The following is a 17,740-nucleotide window of genomic DNA, read 5'->3' as shown; positions in this document are numbered from 1 at the left end:
TACAGGGTTTTTAACTCAGATGACTGAGAGGGCAAAGGTGCTATTACTACTTGTAACTCTCCCTCCGTGCATTGTGGAATATTAGATGGTGATTCGTGATGTTAATGTTGGGGTGAGTTGTGGACTTTGTCATTTTCTCAGTGTAATAAGAAAGATTTGTTGTTGTTGTTTTCAACTGAATCGGGCAATTGGAAACACTGCTGTGTTCAGTAGTAGAGTAGGTTCTGAGATAAAACTCATTTCTATTTTCAACAGATTTGGCCAGTAGAATTAAAAAGAGGCTCTTTCTGAAAAACCCTAAGAGGATAAAAAGCTTTTCACATTGTGAAAGCTATAGACAATGATTTTAACCTGTATTTTCACAGTGAGGAGGAACATTGAAGGATCAGATGTCTTTTATGTGTTGTTTATCAAAGTGAAGAAAATGGGGTCATGAAAAGGACAAAAGTAGGGCCAGTGGAGTCTGTTCAGAAACACAGTGTGTTAAGAGAAAAGCAGAATTATGTCCCTATGAAAAAGCAATGACCTGTGTTTTCCACCCCTCTTTTCCTAAGTCCCTCCTTGTCTACATATTTAGAGACTTGGTCATATACGTTTATAAATTACAAGGAAACGTTTGCTTTTGGAATGAGGACAGTACAGAATATGTGTCCCAGTGTTGATATAAATTGTACATTAGATATGCCATGGTAGTGTTCTAATTTTGCAGTGGTTCAGAGATGGAGTGAAAGCCTACCAGCCAGCTGTGCATGAAGCTCCAGTGTTCACATGGCAAACAGACTTAAAATTTTACTGATAAAACCAAATGCATCCAAAGAAATTGGAAGGATGAGAGTTGAGAGAGAACTTTCAGAGGAAAGGAAAAGAGGACTTATGACAGTATCATTATCAGATACTTATTTTATAAGTAAAGAATTATCATTTTAATTATATTTTCTTCTTTCATCTTGTCTGACTGCATGATTATAAGGTGACATGGTGTCATTTAAGATTGAAAACAAATGAGAAAAAGTAAATAGTGGAACAGCAGAATTGACATTGGCATTAGGAGAGATGGTTGAGTGGATAGATGAGTGTTTATGGAGAAATTTCCATCCATCAAGAAGGGGGCATGATGGAGTGGATTTCCTTACATTCAAGCTAACCCTTTAGTCATACAACTTACATTAGTAACAGTGGATTGTTTATGTTTTGGGATTCAAATATCTGTATGTTTAAAAAGTTATTTATTTTGTGAAATGCCTCAAACATAGAAAAAGGTAAACATAAGTACTTAATACTCATATTGAAAATGAATGTAATAAAAACCCAAGTGCCTCTTAACCTGTAGGTAACAAATGTTTTAATTTTGCTTTTTGATTCAGATTTTTAAACAAATATAACTTGTCAGAGTTGAAAATCTCCTTCAACCTTCTCCAAACAAAAGTTTGCTTTCCATGAGATTATAAAATAAGCCCTGTTATACTGGTACCTTAGGCTTCCCACTGGTGTCAGTGGTAAAGAACTCAACTGCAAATGCAGGAGACATAAGAGATGCAGGTTCAACCCCTGGGTCAGGAAGATCCCCTAGAGGAGGGCATGGCAACCCACTATAGTATTCTCGCCTGGAGAATCCCATGGACAGAGGAGCCTGGCTGGCTATGGTCCATAGGGTCACAAAGAGTCGGACACGACTGAAGCAACTTAGCACACATGCATACTGGTACCTGAGTTTAAATAATTTTGATATCCTTTCTTTAAATTTTAAATTCATTTTAATGATTCAGAAAAAGACACAGGAGTTTTTTTAAATTAAATGTTAACAATGTAAACTGTCAAGTGGAAAAATAGTTTTTAAAAAAAGTTAGGAATGCTTAGTTTAGTTTTTTTTCCAAAAGGGAATTATTTCAAGTAAGAGTATGTTGTTTGCCCACCTAATACTTTACAATTTTGTATTCTGCAGAACTTTTTTGGTACTTATGCACCATATATTTAGTTTTGCATCGTGTAGAATTTTGAACAAAGAACTTCAGTGCTAAACTGGTGACATTGGTTATTTTGGGAGTTAAAGATTAGGTTGTATAAAATTTACCCTTCTAGATTACTTTGGTAATATTTAAAATTTTGTATAATGAGCGTATATTATTTTAGAATAAAATAGGTAAATGTGGAATATACATTTTTTAAGATTATCTTCTAAAATATATTAGTACCAATTTCACCTTCTCCTTTTAACAATAAATGTGATGTTAAAGAAGAAATGCATTTACACCTATACATGATATATATATATACACACACACACATAAATATATACATATATATACACACACAATGTGTGTCTCACACATATACATATCTCACCAGTCAGGTAAATATATTGTATACATATATTGCTCTTTCCATTTATAAAAATTATGAGGAAGTAACTTTTCTCTTTTTGATCATGCTATATCTATAATAATTTCAGGGGATGCCATTATTTTTTCTTTGCTTTCTTAAGAGAGAATGTTTTCTTTCTAACCCACAGTGATTAATAGTTATGATTTTCTCACATTTGATTATGTTGCCTTGGAGGGGAGATGTGATTCTCTTGCTAATTTAAGAAATTAGCAATGTGCTAGTAATTTTGACAAGCATACTCTGGGTTATATAACTGAAACCTGTTTATGAGCCATCAACAGAGAAAATATCCAACATAACTAATTATGGAATCTAATATGTTATATTAATAATCATTTTCTTTTATTGTACATGGTTTTCTATTTCTGGGAGTAATCAAACTTTGAGTAAATCAAAGGCAAAAATAAAGCTAATGTTACAAGAAAATTTTCTGTGTTAATTTTATATTGCTTAAAATAAAGTGCTTACATCTCTGAGTTTCGTTAGTTATATTTTTGTATACTTAACTATATATAAATATATAAATTAACTAAAATTATTTGATCTAGATTTTATGGTTTGCATGATGAGAGACATAATTTCAAAAGCTACCAATGCAGTTTTAAAAATGCTTTTGTTTCTACCTTGTTATTGCCTTACTGACTGATATTTTATGTTACTTCTAGATGAAGGAATGGCTCTGTTTAAACTGTCAGATGCAGAGAGCTCTAGGAGGTAACCTGGCTCCAATTCCATCATCACCCCAGCCCAAACCGAAGACTACCCCTGTTCCTGCATCAGCAGTGAGCAAGCCACCCACTCCGTCACAGCAGGTTTCTCCAAAGAAAGACACTATCCCCAAACAGGATGTCTCAAAGGTAGCTGAGTCTAAAAAGCCCCCACCACTAGTGAAACAACCAACCCTTCACAGTCCCCACCCAGTCACATCCCAGCAGCCTCCTGAGGCAGAGTCCTCATCCAAGCCAGTCCCTCCCAAAGAGCCTTCTGTCTCGTCTGAACCGGCCAAGGTCTCCACCGCTGATGATAAACCAGAGCAGCCCAAGGCAGGAAAGCCAGCCACAGACATTGTGTCTTCATCATCAACAGCAACAAGACCGGACATTCCAGGCCCCAAAATACCATCAAAGGATCAAGAGAAAACAACTCCTCCTCTAAAACCAGACTCCGCCAAACCTTCTCAGAGTTTTCCACCAACAGGAGAAAAAGTTACCCCAGTAGATTCTAAAGTCGTACCTCGACCTGCATCAGATACAAAAATTATTTCACATCCTGGACCTACTCCAGAGAGCAAAGATCAAAAACAAGTTGATCCAGTTCAGAAAAAGGACGAACCCAAGAAAGCACAAACCAAAATGAGTCCTAAGCCAGACACCAAGCCGATGCCAAAAGGGGCACTGACACCCCAAGGTCCACGACCCCCCACTGGACAAACTGCCCCTCTATCTCCACAGCCCCCAAAGCCTCAGGAACAGTCGAGACGTTTTAGCCTAAATCTTGGAAGTATTACTGATGCCCCTAAATCACAGCCTACAACTCCTCAAGAAACAGTGACTGGGAAACTCTTTGGATTTGGAGCATCCATCTTTAGCCAGGCATCAAATCTGATCTCCACAGCAGGCCAGCCTGGGTCTCATTCACAGGGTGGGCCAGCAGCCCCAACAAAACAAGTCCCTCCTCCTTCACAACCACCTACTTCTCAAGGGCCACCCAAATCCACAACACCGCCAGCACCTGCAAAGGCTCTACCTGTGAAAAAGGAAACCAAAGCTCCAGTAATTGAAAAACTAGAGCCCAAAGCTGAACAAGTTTCAACAGTAAAAAGAACAGAAACAGAAAAGAAGCCTCTGCCTACTAAGGACAGCAAACCTTCCATGGCTGAACCTCAAAAGGTTGTTCTTCCCCCCAAACTGGAAGAAACCCCCAAACCAGAATCAGCCTGTCCTCTCTGCAAAACTGAACTCAACATAAGTTCTAAGGATCCTGCTAACTTCAACACTTGCACTGAATGTAAGAAACAAGTGTGTAATCTCTGTGGATTTAACCCTACACCGCACTTGACTGAGGTAAGCAATAGTGGTATCACATATGAGTGTGAGTATATGGTGTTAATTCAGAAATGTTTTGGTGGTCAGTTTTCCTGGCAAAAATACACTTCTGAGTAAATAAAAACTGATATTGTTATCTTTGAAGGAGCTTTAATTACTTATTAGGCTTATGCTTTCTTATTAAACATTCATGTAATTTATACTTTTCTGGTTTAATGTATCAAAAAGTAAGAAGATGAAATTAGCTGATAACTTAAAATAATGACTATCCCATTCTTTTATGAATTAACATCCTATGGTTTTCACCTGAAAACACAAAATAAGTATTGTAATTTACTGTTCCCACTGTCTCTCATCCTTCCAGTCTCTTTCATACATTAAAAAGAGAAGCTTGATTGATTGCAAATCCATAAACTACATGAGATCTGTTATTTTACAAAAGTTACGAGCTTAGTGTAAGTTAATAATATTGTCTGCTAGAAAATATTGGTTCAAATATATAATACTTAGACTTTTTATAATCCTGTTTAAGCTGTTATCTGGCATAAATATAATAGAGTACTTTATTAGGAACTGTGGAAAGAAAAAGGAATTATATGGATTTCAGTGACTAACGTCAAGGATTTTTTTTTTTTTAATGGGAAGACCAAAACACTTCTTCCACAGTGTAAAAAGCAGATAACAATTTCCTACCTAATATAGTTATAGAAGCATATAAGCATATAGAATCAATAAGCATTAAGACTGTGTTAAGGCTGTTAGAGTATTTGGATATTAGGAGACTGAGGGGTTGAATGATTGCTGCTTAGGTAAGTAACAGTGATATTTTAGTAAACATTTTGGGATTGAATTTAAATCATTGTTCATTATTTTTATGCAAATCAGTAATACTTAAGGATTATTTTATTTCCCCTCCTTGATTTTGTAATTCATTGGAATGCAAAAAAAAAAAATTATATAGTTGGATTTAACAACTATACAAAAGAAGCTTTAGAGATTCTTGTTTTTGAGTTAAACTTTTTAACTTTTAAACTTTTTTCACTTTTGAAAGTATTTGATTGCTTTGACATGTCTAACACAATATAAAAGTATTGTCCCTATAGACTTAAGTTGATTTTTATCTTCTTTAACTGTGATGAATAATGTTAACCAGGATCTGTTTTAAAGGTTAAAAAAAAAAAGATGCTTTCTCTCAGCACCTCTTGAATGGTTACAAGTGTAATTATTACTTACAGTATTTGGAATTCAGTGCAAGACCAAAACAACTTTAAATTTCTTCCATAGTTTTAGAATTGTTTTTCATTGTATATTTATGAAGAGGGGAATTTCAGTTTTTCCAGGACAATTGTATTAATTTCATACATTTGAGAAGTTGTACCTTTTAATGAAGAGCTTTATGATATCAGTATTTAAATGGTTATAAAACAAACTGCAACACTAAAAACTAAAATACCCTGAAGAAGTGTATTTTGTACACTCTGAAGGAAGGGCTATACTGTGTGTATGTGTGTAAACACTTATATGTATGTATGCATTTGGGTCATAGTGTTTGTTAGAATTCTGTAAGTGTTTGGAGATGTAAAGTGAGAGTTCTTGAGAAGAGGGACAATAAATCTCTCAGGAAAATCTTTGATTTTCTGTGTTGGCAAATTATATTTCAGAAGTGGTAATTTTGAAAGATTTCTTGAATCAATCAGAGAATTATTATCTAGGATGTGTGTGGAATTTCAATAGTTTGAAAATATAAGTGGTTTTAAGTTTTCAAATGGTGCATGAGAACTCCTCTATTTTAAATACATCAGTGGAATTTAGATAATCTGTCATTGTTCAGATTGTTTTTTTCTTTGGCCATTTCTTTGAATGTGGAAGATCATATTTCAAAGGAGAGAAAAATATGATGTAACAAAAGCAGTTGACTCATGTTCTTGTCTCCACTTGACTGTGTTAATCTGAGGGAAGTTTTTAGCTGGTCTAAGACCTTAATGCCGTCTGATCTTTAGGTAAAGTCCATTAGCTACCCTGACATCAAGGGAGTGAATGAAGGTTACTGGAGTTAATCTGTGTTCCTTATATGTAGCTCCTGCTCTTTCACCTAGAAGACTTTGGAGGACTGGCAGAAGAGACTGGTTGAAACAGACACCCCGTGTTTGCATGTATGTGTGTGTATGTGTACATGTACTTGTATATTCAGGAAATTCTAAATTCAATGTATATGCTTTATTTGTTGTGCTGTCCCAGTGTTTATATTACTTACTAATCTCTCCTCATTTTGAGTGGTTAGAAAATATCTCATCCTTGATCCTTGTTTCCTTGCTTTGTTTCTGTGATTTCTTTGTTCTGCTTGTGATAATTTTCTTGTGATCCAATATTTTCTGCTGGACTGGCACTGTACTTTGATTCTAGTTTGAGAGAGCATATACTGAAAATACTCAGACTTTAAGCCTACAATGCAGAGAAATGGTATTCCTCAAGAAAGAATTCAACTACATATTTCCATTTATTTTTCTAGTAAAGCACATATAACATGTATGCAGCCTCTGCTTCTCCCCCTCCCTTCTTATGAGACAGGATGTCTTGTCCTCCAGATGCCTCGCTGCCCTCCCCTTCTTCTGTTCTGTTCTAGTGGTGAGAAGAGCCGGTCCTGGTTTTTCATGGGTTGGGAACTATAAACAGTGTCTCCCCACTTCCCCATCCATTCATCAAACACACGTGTCTCTAAGGTTGTTTGCTGTATGTCCTTCTCAGCATCTCCCACAGCACCCGAAGAGCACCAAGGCTGCCTGCAGGGCTCTGGGGTGATGCCAGGCTTCAGCCTAAGCCTTATGATTTAACTGTTCTGTGCCCAGTGTGCACACATAATACTATCATCCATTAACCTCTGATAGTAAGGAATGGTTTTTTAGGCTTTAATTTCTGCCAAATCAAGAAATATTTTGTCTTTGAAGGAGTTTTATGAGGCAGCAAGGCTTTCTGAAAGAGCTAGTCTTATAGAATTTGGAAGCATGTTGAGAAAAACAGTGTAAATTGGCAATAAATTTACCTAGTGAATTTTAATTATTCCGGGTCAGTTTAAGTGCAGAAAGAAGTCTACTCATAGTGGGTATTTTATTGTTTGTGTTGCTCTTTTGTAAAGGAAATTCTTACTATGACAATACAACTTAAATTTGTTTCCACATGCTTCAAGGAGTCCTAGAGTCATATTTCTGCTTCCTTAGTAAGATAATTATGCATGGCTTGAATGATGTTGAAATAGCCAGCATATATTTGTCACCAGGCAACAAATGGGCCTTTTGAGCTGATTAAGATCCAGTAATGTACCTGAGTTCCCTTCAGATCTTTACTCTGTAGCCAAGGTGACTTCTGCGTTCTCTCTCAGACCCTCTTTTGGACCCTTCTCTCTCAGAAAGTCTTAGTTTAGTAAACAGGTAATATCTTGGTTTAACTTTAAAGACCATTGCTTAAAGTTTAAAAAATATATCTATTACTAAAATATTACAATTTTATAGTAATATCTATTACTAAAATAGATATATATACACATACACATGCATATGTATATGAGCAAAAAAACTAAAAGAATGATTAGAACTCAATAAGGAGAAAATAATTCTACCAATAATCAGTTTTTAAAGAATTCCACAACAGAGATAAATACACATTCTGTGTAAAAATTTCTGGCATCCCAAGAAAAGAGGGACATCTGTTTGCACTTTCTGGCTAACATAAGATAACTGATAAGTTTGTAGAAATAAAGTTTTTGCTTAATAGTCTTTAGAAGAAATTTGATATTACCTTTTTATTAAGTGATATCTAGTTGAAGAAAAATCCAAAAATGGGTTTAAAATAGAGATATTTTGTTTAAAGAAATTGAAACAAAAAAGTAGATTCTTCATTAGTTTTTTTATCTATGCATTTTTAAGTATTTAGCATTCTGCTCTATGTGGTAGTTCTATTAAGATATTCCATTTTTAATGTGATTAAACACTTCTTAAATATTACATAAAATGATTACATTCAGTTCTATGGTTCTTTGGTTGTATGTTTTTGTCATACACATTGTCGTGGTATTAAGGACTTAATACCTTAGGTTTTTCATTTTTTATTATGAAAAATAATAAACATTTATTTTAGGTTATTTTCATTTTTTATTATAAATAAAGTGAATATTTTGGAGTATAAATATTTGCATTTTAACTGTTTTTCAGAGAAAGCTTAGTGGTACTAAGGTTACTAAATCAAAGAATAAGAACCCTGAAGTTATCAAAATTTTTTTGGAGATATGATAGCAGTTGATGCCTTTCTTAATGCAGCCTATCCAAATTTGAATACTATCATTTATAATAAAATTGGTTAATTTGGAAGTTTAAAAATGCTGTCATATGATTCCTTTGATTTGTATCTCTTGGATTACCAGAACTTTTATTTAGATATTAAATGTATATAGATGGTTCTAATTACAATTCAGACATAACATTGTGCAGACATTGTAGGAAAAAGTAAACTGGTATTTGACTAATTCTATGTGACACCCTTCCGGGTGGCACAGTGGTAAAGAATCCTCCTGCCAATGCAGGAGATGCAGGTTCGATCCCTTGGTTGGGAAGATCCCCTGGAGAAGGAAATGGCAACCCACTCTAGTATTCTTGCCTATAAGGATTTTCATGGACAGAGGAGCCTGGCAGGCTACAGTCCATGGATCACAGAGTCAGATATGACTTAGTGACTAAACAACAACAATATGTGAAACACACTGTATCAGGCATTTTTTCACAACAACCCTGTAGAGTAGATTTTAGAGCTGCTTTAGAGATCAGGAGAATGAAGATCAGACAGGTAGTTACCAAGCCACAGAGGTATCATTCAGAGGCTGAAACAATGCTTGATCCCCTAGACCATGTTTAAGTAACATGGAGAGGGAGATGGTGGTTCTTTAGTTGCTAAGTCATGTCCTACTCTTACGACTTCGTGGAGTAGCCTGCCAGGCTCTTCTGTCCCTGGGGAACTGGATAACAAATGTCATTTCTTCTGTGCTTGTGTCAGTTGGTAATTACTAAGACTTTGATATCAACAAATTTGCTAAAACGTGCATCAAATCAGGTAACATTTGGGGCCCACAGAATAATGGTGGTTGTGTTATATGGCTGAATTTAGAAGCATATGCAGATTGAGAACTTCAGAAGCATAGAGGCTAGCATCATCCTTTTTCTGCATAAGCCTTTCCACAACTTTTATTTAGGTGAAAGCATATGACTGAATGATGAAATGATGTCCCTGCTTTCATGTATAGCACACGTGAGGTCAAAAAAGATAGTTGCTCCAACTGTAAGAAATACTGTCAATATTATATTCCTGTCAATGCATGCGAAGACTTTACTCCATGAAAATAATGTAAATGTTCCACTGGTGATAGTGGTGGTGGTTAATCTTTGCTTCTACCAACATTTTTGTATAGCCTCCTTTGTTACATTCCCAGGAGTGGGATTGCTGGAGCATGGGTTTTATATATATATGCGTGTGTTAGTTAATCGTGTCTGACTCTTTGCGACTCCATGGACTATAGCCCTCCAGGCTCCTCTGTCCATTGAATTATCCAGGCAAGACTACTGGAGTGGATTGCCATTGCCATGTATATATATCTTAAACTGGTTCTCCACCATAGTTTTATCCATTTTTAGTTTGATTAACTTTGCATGTGTGCTACTGTTGTTCTAAAGATGCATTGCCTAATAAGATAGTCACTGGACGAACATGGCTATTGAGCACCATGGGTCAAATTAAGATTATTGAAAGTGCAAAAACCACATTAGATTTTGAAACTTTAGTATGGAAACTGAAACTGTAAAATATCTCACTGATAATTTTAATTTGGTTACTATTGTGTAAGACTTATCCTTAAATATTGCTGTTATGACTGCCTTTTCACATGTCACTTTGCAGTTGCGTATGCATGCACTACAGTATACTTCTATGTAGGATATATGTTTTTCTCTTTATACAAGAAAAACACTATTACTATATTTATTGCTTCCAGAGCTTATTTTCTCTTCCAGAGCTTAATTTCCCCATATTATACAACATATCTGGTTCTCTTTCTGTGCTCTACTGAGCAAATAGTTCTTGAGGCTCTCATCATCAGGAGATAAACTACTGATACCTAGCCTGGCCCAGCCCAGCCTGATGATCACTATTCTAGGCCCTGCTAATCATCAGTATGAGATATCAGTACTATTGATAAGTGTACTGTGGTCCTACCAACCTTTAGGTCAAGATATCTTTTCTACTGACTCTTCTGGTTTCCTCTATTCTATTTTTCCAAATATTTCCTCTATTCTTTTTTTCCCCCAGAACTCTTGGCCCTCTTTATATTCTTCCTGTAGCTTTGGGTGAAAAATCATATATTTTGAGGTCAATTGCTTCTAGAAGTGTCAGCAATACATTATGTTAGAATTTGAATGTGTTGTCTGCTTTTTCTTCCTTCCATTTCTTCATGGCCATTCATTTTCTTTTAAAACTCTATTCCAATAATTTGTATTATAAAAGCATTATTCCTTATAACAATCCACAGAGTACTAAAGTATCTGAAGAAGCATGAAAAGCTTCCTCTTCCCCTTGTACGTCATGTTAATGCTTTAGTATCTCTTTAGCCTTTTTTTTTGCTTTTTGTTTATTTATATAATGGTTATACAAACAGTGAAATGTAGACAGATTTCAGATCTTTGAAAAAAGTTTTATGAGCTTGTGTTTTCAGAAATAATGTATTTATTTGGAAATGAACATGTGTTCTTACTATACTTGTTTTCATTGAGTTTCTTTTTTTTTTTTCTAATTTTATTTTATTTTTAAACTTTACATAATTGTATTAGTTTTGCCAAATATCAAAATGAATCCGCCACAGGTATACATGTGTTCCCCATCCTGAACCCTCCTCCCTCCTCCCTCCCCATACCATCCCTCTGGGCCGTCCCAGTGCACCAGCCCCAAGCATCCAGCATCATGCATCGAACCTGGACTGGCAACTCGTTTCCTACATGATATTTTACATGTTTCATTGCCAATCTCCCAAATCTTCCCACCCTCTCCCTCTCCCACAGAGTCCATAAGACTGTTCTATACATCAGTGTCTCTTTTGCTGTCTCGTACACTGGGTTATTTTTCACAAAATTTTGTACATTTGACATTCTTTCAAGTGAACTCTCATTGACTTGCCTAATTCTACTTGTGAGGGAAATAACTCTGCAGCATCTCAATACTGATGTACATTCTCCTCATGAAAACTGAGAAATTGAGGATGTTTTGAGTTTCTATTAATGTGCAAACAAGGCTACAGTAAAACATCTACACATACATTTTCCCGTTATATCTTGATATATTAGATAAATTCCTTGAAACAGGTGGGCAAAGTTAAGACAAGTGATGTTTAACAGAGTTTCCATATTACCTTGTTTAAAAGAGTAGTAATCATAGTCCTACCAACAAACTATTAGTGTGTCTAATTTCCACACTGACTAGTAGTCCATAATTATTGGTTTCAAGAGTCAGAAACTAAGCAGTATTGTTGTATAATATTAAATATCCATGCCTATTTTGAGAGTAAACATTATATATGTGAACATCATGAGCTTATCAACTACTTGTATTTTTCCTTTTTGAAGTTGCCCATTTATACCCATTGGTCATATTTTCATGTGTCTATGTCTGTGTATTTCTTAAAATATTTTAAATTATTGAATTCTTTGTCATCTTATCTTGAAATGATTTTCCATGTTGATCACTTGGGTTTTTTATGCAAAAAAACTTTATGAAATTTTCTTCTGTACATGAAATTAAAAAAAAAAAACTTTTATGCAATCAAATCTTTTAATTTTCCCTTGATTGCTTATTTTGCTAAAGAAGGCCTTTTCACATTTTTATTATAAAAATAGCCTTCTGCATTTATTCCTAAACATCTGTAGTTTTATTTTTTACTTCTAATCACATATTTATCTGTAATTCATTTTTTTTGGTACCATATGAGGTGAAGTGCCTAACTTTATATGTTCAAAATGTATAGCCACTTGCCTCTGTCTTATTTATTAAGCAGCAATTCATCATTTTCACTCTGGTTTTTCGTGTCATGTTTCACATAATAAATTTCCATTAAGACACAGTTTGCTTTTCTAGATTCTTTCATTTGTACTGTTAGTTATATATCTAATTTAGAATATTAGTGCTTTATTGTTTTTATTAGTATAGTTTTAGTATTTAAAAATATTAAATATGCACAAAAACCTTAGCAAGAGTCTAGTAATATGGCATTGTCCTGGCCAGAATTTAACTTTACTACTTACAAACTACTACTATTCTACTTATAAGCCAGTAAACTAACTTGTTACAGTTTCATAGGTGCCACTAGTAGACACGACACTCCTAGGTCAGAGACAAAGAACATTAATACTCATAGCACAGGAGGCAGCATGAATGTCAGCATATTTGCCTCCATTCTGCTTGTCCCCCACTCTTGGGGGATCACATGAGACATGGACCTAGATTGGCATTACACATGCAAGTGTGAATCACAGTAAGGAGCACTGAGCTTGTGGAAGCCACCTCTTTTATAACAAGCAGTAGGCCAGTTTGCTTTTTGTCCTGTGGAGTTATTACCTCATCCCTAAGGTTGCCTGTTGCACACCGAAGTTGAAGAATGGCCAAGGTGAAGAGCAGCCAGGGTCTTGTATTGTTGGCAGAGCCTTTTACAGATGAAGGTGCAGGAGAGTCCCATTGAGGATTGTCTTTTAATAAACCAATGGTTTTAAAGCTTAAAATATTGTAAATTTCTCCTCCAAATAACATTAAATGTAGAAACCATGCAATGCAGGAGACCCAGGTTTGATCCATGAGTCAGGAAAATCCTCTGTAGAAGGAAATGGCAACACACTTCAGTATTCTTGCCTGGAGAATTTCATGGACAGAGAAGCCTGGCAGGCTACAGTCCATGGGGTCGCAAAGAGTCTAATGTGACTGAGCAACTAACACACACACACACACACACACACACACGTAGAGACCATGTGTAGAAAAAAAGTGGAACTGTAGATAAAAGTGGAAGTATGCTGGTTGGGGCCAGCTTCCTCTGCTTTACTTGGGGCTGGAAGCTGCTCATTTGGCTGCCTCTCTTATTCTTAGACCTGATTCTTGCCTCTGATCTGAAACTCTCATGAAAAAAAGCTGCTTCTCAAACCTCATACTTTAAAAATGAAGCAAATTAGACTCAGGTAACTGAAGTTTTCTGCTTACAGTTGGGATCATATAGTAGTGCTTGTAGTACTAAATAAAAATAACCTTTTCATTGTTTGTCTTCTGCATCTCCTTTTAAAACTTCTTTCCTTTCTTAAACTTTGTGAACAAAAGAAACAGGAAAACTTCCTAAAACAAACAACTCAATTTTATATTCAAACAAGAATTTCTCTGGAAGAAAATACACATTCCACTATTTAATTTATATTAACATTTTCTTTCCATATTATATGTAGGTTATATACCCCCCATATATTAATGTGATTTAAAAATAAATTCAATGGCATTTCTACTACACAGAGTTGTGGGCCTGACTTTGAGATTACTCCTTGATTAGATTATAAAAATCAACCTAATCAGATTCAAAATAATTCTGACAGTCTGTAATAATTGAGACTGTTTTGTTTTAATGTTAATATTGGAAGATAATATGTGTGTATATATATATACACATATGTTGTTTTAGTTGCTAAGTCATGTCTGACTCTTCTGTGACCCCATAGACTGTAGCCCACCAGGCTCCTTTGTTGTGGGATTTTCCAGGCAAGAATGTTGGAATGGATTGCCATTTCCTTCTCCAGGAGATCTTCCAGATCCAGGGGTTGAACCCCTCAATGATCAAATCCACATCTCCTGCATTGCAGGTGGACTTCTTTACCACTGAGCCACCACCAAAGCCTGATACATATGCCTGTGTACCTATTTTAGATCTAAAATTAGAAATTTCCCTGGGAAGAAATTAGGACTTAAAATACCATGGGGTTTAATTTTGGGAAATAACATACATGAAGTGTTGTGTATTAACATGTAGAACTGTGAATTACATCTACCAAGTTTAAAAATGTATAATGTCAGGTAGAAGTATGATCAGAAGAAATAAAAAATATGCCTTGCACATAGAATTAACCATTGGAATAAAAATAACCTCATATATCTGTGTGTGGAATGCCTAAACTTATATTTAAATACTTTTGCTTCTCTTTTGTATTTTTTAAAATTCCATGAGAAAAAAATGAACAATCAAATGTTGGAAGATACGTCATTTTAACTTATCAATTTGGTAAACCACAGAAAGAAGGGATACTCATTTAAAGCATTTTTAGTTTTTTTCTTTATATGACCATGAGAAGTGTTTTATAACAGCTATTAAAGATCACAGGAAAGATGGTTATGAGTTTATCTTAATTGTTTTTAAATATTTAGATTAGATTTGTATTTACTTAGATTGCCATTTAAGCATGTCACAATAATTAAATTAATGAATTTCACCCAGTTTATCTCATTCTTCCATAACTTATTAAATAGAATAATTTTTTTTCAACATACCACACATTGTCACTGCTTTCATCAGCTCAGAATACCATCACAGGCAGTTTTATTTTGCATCTGCTAAAAATAGGACCTTTCTACCTGATCCACAGTTCTAAAGCAAAGCTAATTAAAGAACTCAGTAAACAATAGACCTTTTCACTGAATAAATGGTATGCAGGAATGTCTGTCAATTTCTTTTGCTATTTACTCAGCTTTCTTGAAACTGTGGACTTCTGGCATCTATTAAATGTCACGTATTTATTCTTACATTCTTGCTTAATTCATTGACATACTGCAATACATGAGTAACCAGTGGAAAAGTAACTACTCTTCTAAAAAGAAAAACTCGTATTCATACAGAAGTATTACGTAAGTATTATCTAAGTATATGAAAATCTTAATAATAGACTTAAAGTCTTAAATAGAAGTGAAGTGTCAGCTGAGCCTCATAAAAAGATCATCCTCGATTTAAAAGCCTCGCTCGTTTATGAAGTTCTAGATGACCTAGTGTCAGTGTTCTCAAGGCATTGTAATATAATGTAAAGATGTAAACTAAATGTCAGACCTGACACATTCCGATAATACACCTGTTTGAATAATCTTTGATGAGTTTTTTTTTCTTTTTCAAAAATGCGTTTTATGTGAGTCCCATAAGATGCTACACTAAAAACATATCCCTCAAGAAAATTTGCAAATGCTTCATATTTAATCTCTTTTAAAGATATGAATTTCATGTATTACTTCTGTGACAAGCCTTTTTTAATAAAGAACCTTGTTAAACCAAGTATTAAAAAATATTACTACATAGTCTTTTTACCTACTGGGCAGAACTAGTATTCTAAATGACACACATTGCTCAAGAAATAGTATTTTAAATAGATTTTAATTAATACCTTCATTTTCATATTCCTAGAATTCTTTATTTTGCTTCCAGAGACATAAACGACTCTGTGTAGGGAAGTTTTCCGACGAGGTGTGTGACACTCCCTTCACATTCAACATGCCCCATGTTGGAGTCATCCTTTTTTACCCTGTGTTCTTCTTCATGTGTTCCCTGTCAGACTGAAATGCATCACAAACCCAGAGAGTCATTTCAGACTTTTCCTTGTCTATCACTCACCCAGAATGGTAGCTTTCAACTATTGTCAGTTTTATTAATACTTGCTAAAAGGATCACTCTTCTCTCATCCTCTTCTTAGCCTCACCATGAGAGGCTTGTTTGAGCTTTTGTTTGTCATCTCTGCTAATGCAAAAGGCCCAGAATATTTCATTTGGGGAAACTCAGTTTTTTGAATTTCATTCTCCTACAAGTTTCTGTATGTCTGCAGTTTCCTTTTTTGTCATGTTCTGCTGAATCCCTTAGACTTCTCTCATGTAGGACTAAATGCCACAAACTGTATGTACAAGTGTATACTTGGAATACTCTTTGTGCCTCAGTACTATGCATATGCCCTTCGCATGTGCCCCAGGATTCTCCACTTTCTCACATCTTTATCACCTGTCTGTTCTTTGAGATTCATCTCAGATACCTTTTCCTCTTGATTCCTGCTTCCGGTTATAATACTCCAATCAGGCCTCTTAAATATTTTGCAGTTGTCTGTTCCTGTCATCCCATAGGATTGTGACTCCTGGAGCACCATCAGTGCTATCAAAATACCATGAGGTGGTAGGTAATCAATACATGTTTGTTCAGTGAAGGAAACACAGAATTTAGGGAAAGGATACACAGAGTAAAAGGCATGCTTTGTGTTAATAGCATCATAATTATAGTTAAAAATAGTGGGAAACTTTGCTATTTAGTTCTCTATTGGCTGCAAGTATTTTTAAAGCTCTCTTTAAAAGTCTTACATACTAATATACATATATATATATATATATATCTTTGCATATGTTCTTAAAGTACAGAAGTATTAGAAAGAAGATGAGCTTTTTCTGCATGAAAAAATAAGAAATTTCTATCTTATTTTTATTTATTTAAATAGTGAAGTTAACCTAGACCACTCTAGTTAATACTGTAACCTGCCTCCCACCTCCCATAATGCAAAAATTCCTTGCCCTACTCTCTTTTTCTTTTGTCCATAGCACTTCCTACTTTGCTACATAATAGTTCGTTATTAATTTATCACGTTTTTTAAAAATTATCTCTTTGCCTTACTAAGTACAAGTTCTATGAGTACCAATTCTTTGGTATACAGTAGACACAAATCCAGGTGATTGGCGTATAGTAGACTCTCATTAAATCTTTACCCAATGAATGTGTTCAGTTCAGTTCAGTTTAGTGGCTCAGTTGTGTCCAACTCTTTGCGACCCCATGAATCGCAGCATTCCAGGCCTTCCTGTCCATCACCAACTCCCAGAGTTCACCCAGACTCATGTCCATCGAGTCAGTGATGCCATCCAGCCACCTCATCCTCCGTTGTCCCCTTCTACTCCTGCCCCCAATCCCTCCCAGCATCAGGGTCTTTTCCAATGAATCAACTCTTCGCATGAGGTGGCCAAAGTATTGGAGTTTCAGCTTCAACATCAGTCCTTGCAATGAACACCCAGGACTCATCTCCTTTAGAATGGACTGGTTGGATGTCCTTGCAGGCCAAGGGACTCTCAAGAGTCTTCTCCAACACCACAGTTCAAAAGCATCAATTCTTCAGCACTCAACTTTCTTCACAGTCCAACTCTCACATCCATACATGACTACTGGAAAAACCATAGCCTTGACTAGACGGACCTTT

The 17,740-nt window shown here is 35.3% G+C and overlaps 1 protein-coding gene across 1 annotated transcript in view; it reads left to right on the top strand.

Annotated features, from left to right (window-relative positions):
- Nucleotides 1–17,740, top strand: part of PCLO (piccolo presynaptic cytomatrix protein) — a 379,448-nt gene that overhangs the window by 22,621 nt on the left and 339,087 nt on the right. The window contains exon 4 of the mRNA XM_010848195.1: nt 3,048–4,445. Coding sequence (XP_010846497.1) covers nt 3,048–4,445 — 1,398 coding nt within the window. The remainder of the gene's footprint in view (nt 1–3,047; nt 4,446–17,740) is intronic.

The sequence above is a fragment of the Bison bison genome, unplaced genomic scaffold (assembly GCF_000754665.1).
Source record: "Bison bison bison isolate TAMUID 2011002044 unplaced genomic scaffold, Bison_UMD1.0 scf7180017864260, whole genome shotgun sequence".
Classification (NCBI taxonomy): Eukaryota; Metazoa; Chordata; class Mammalia; order Artiodactyla; family Bovidae; genus Bison; species Bison bison.
Note: the sequence above shows the minus strand (reverse complement) of the source record. Positions and strands in the feature narration are given on the sequence as shown.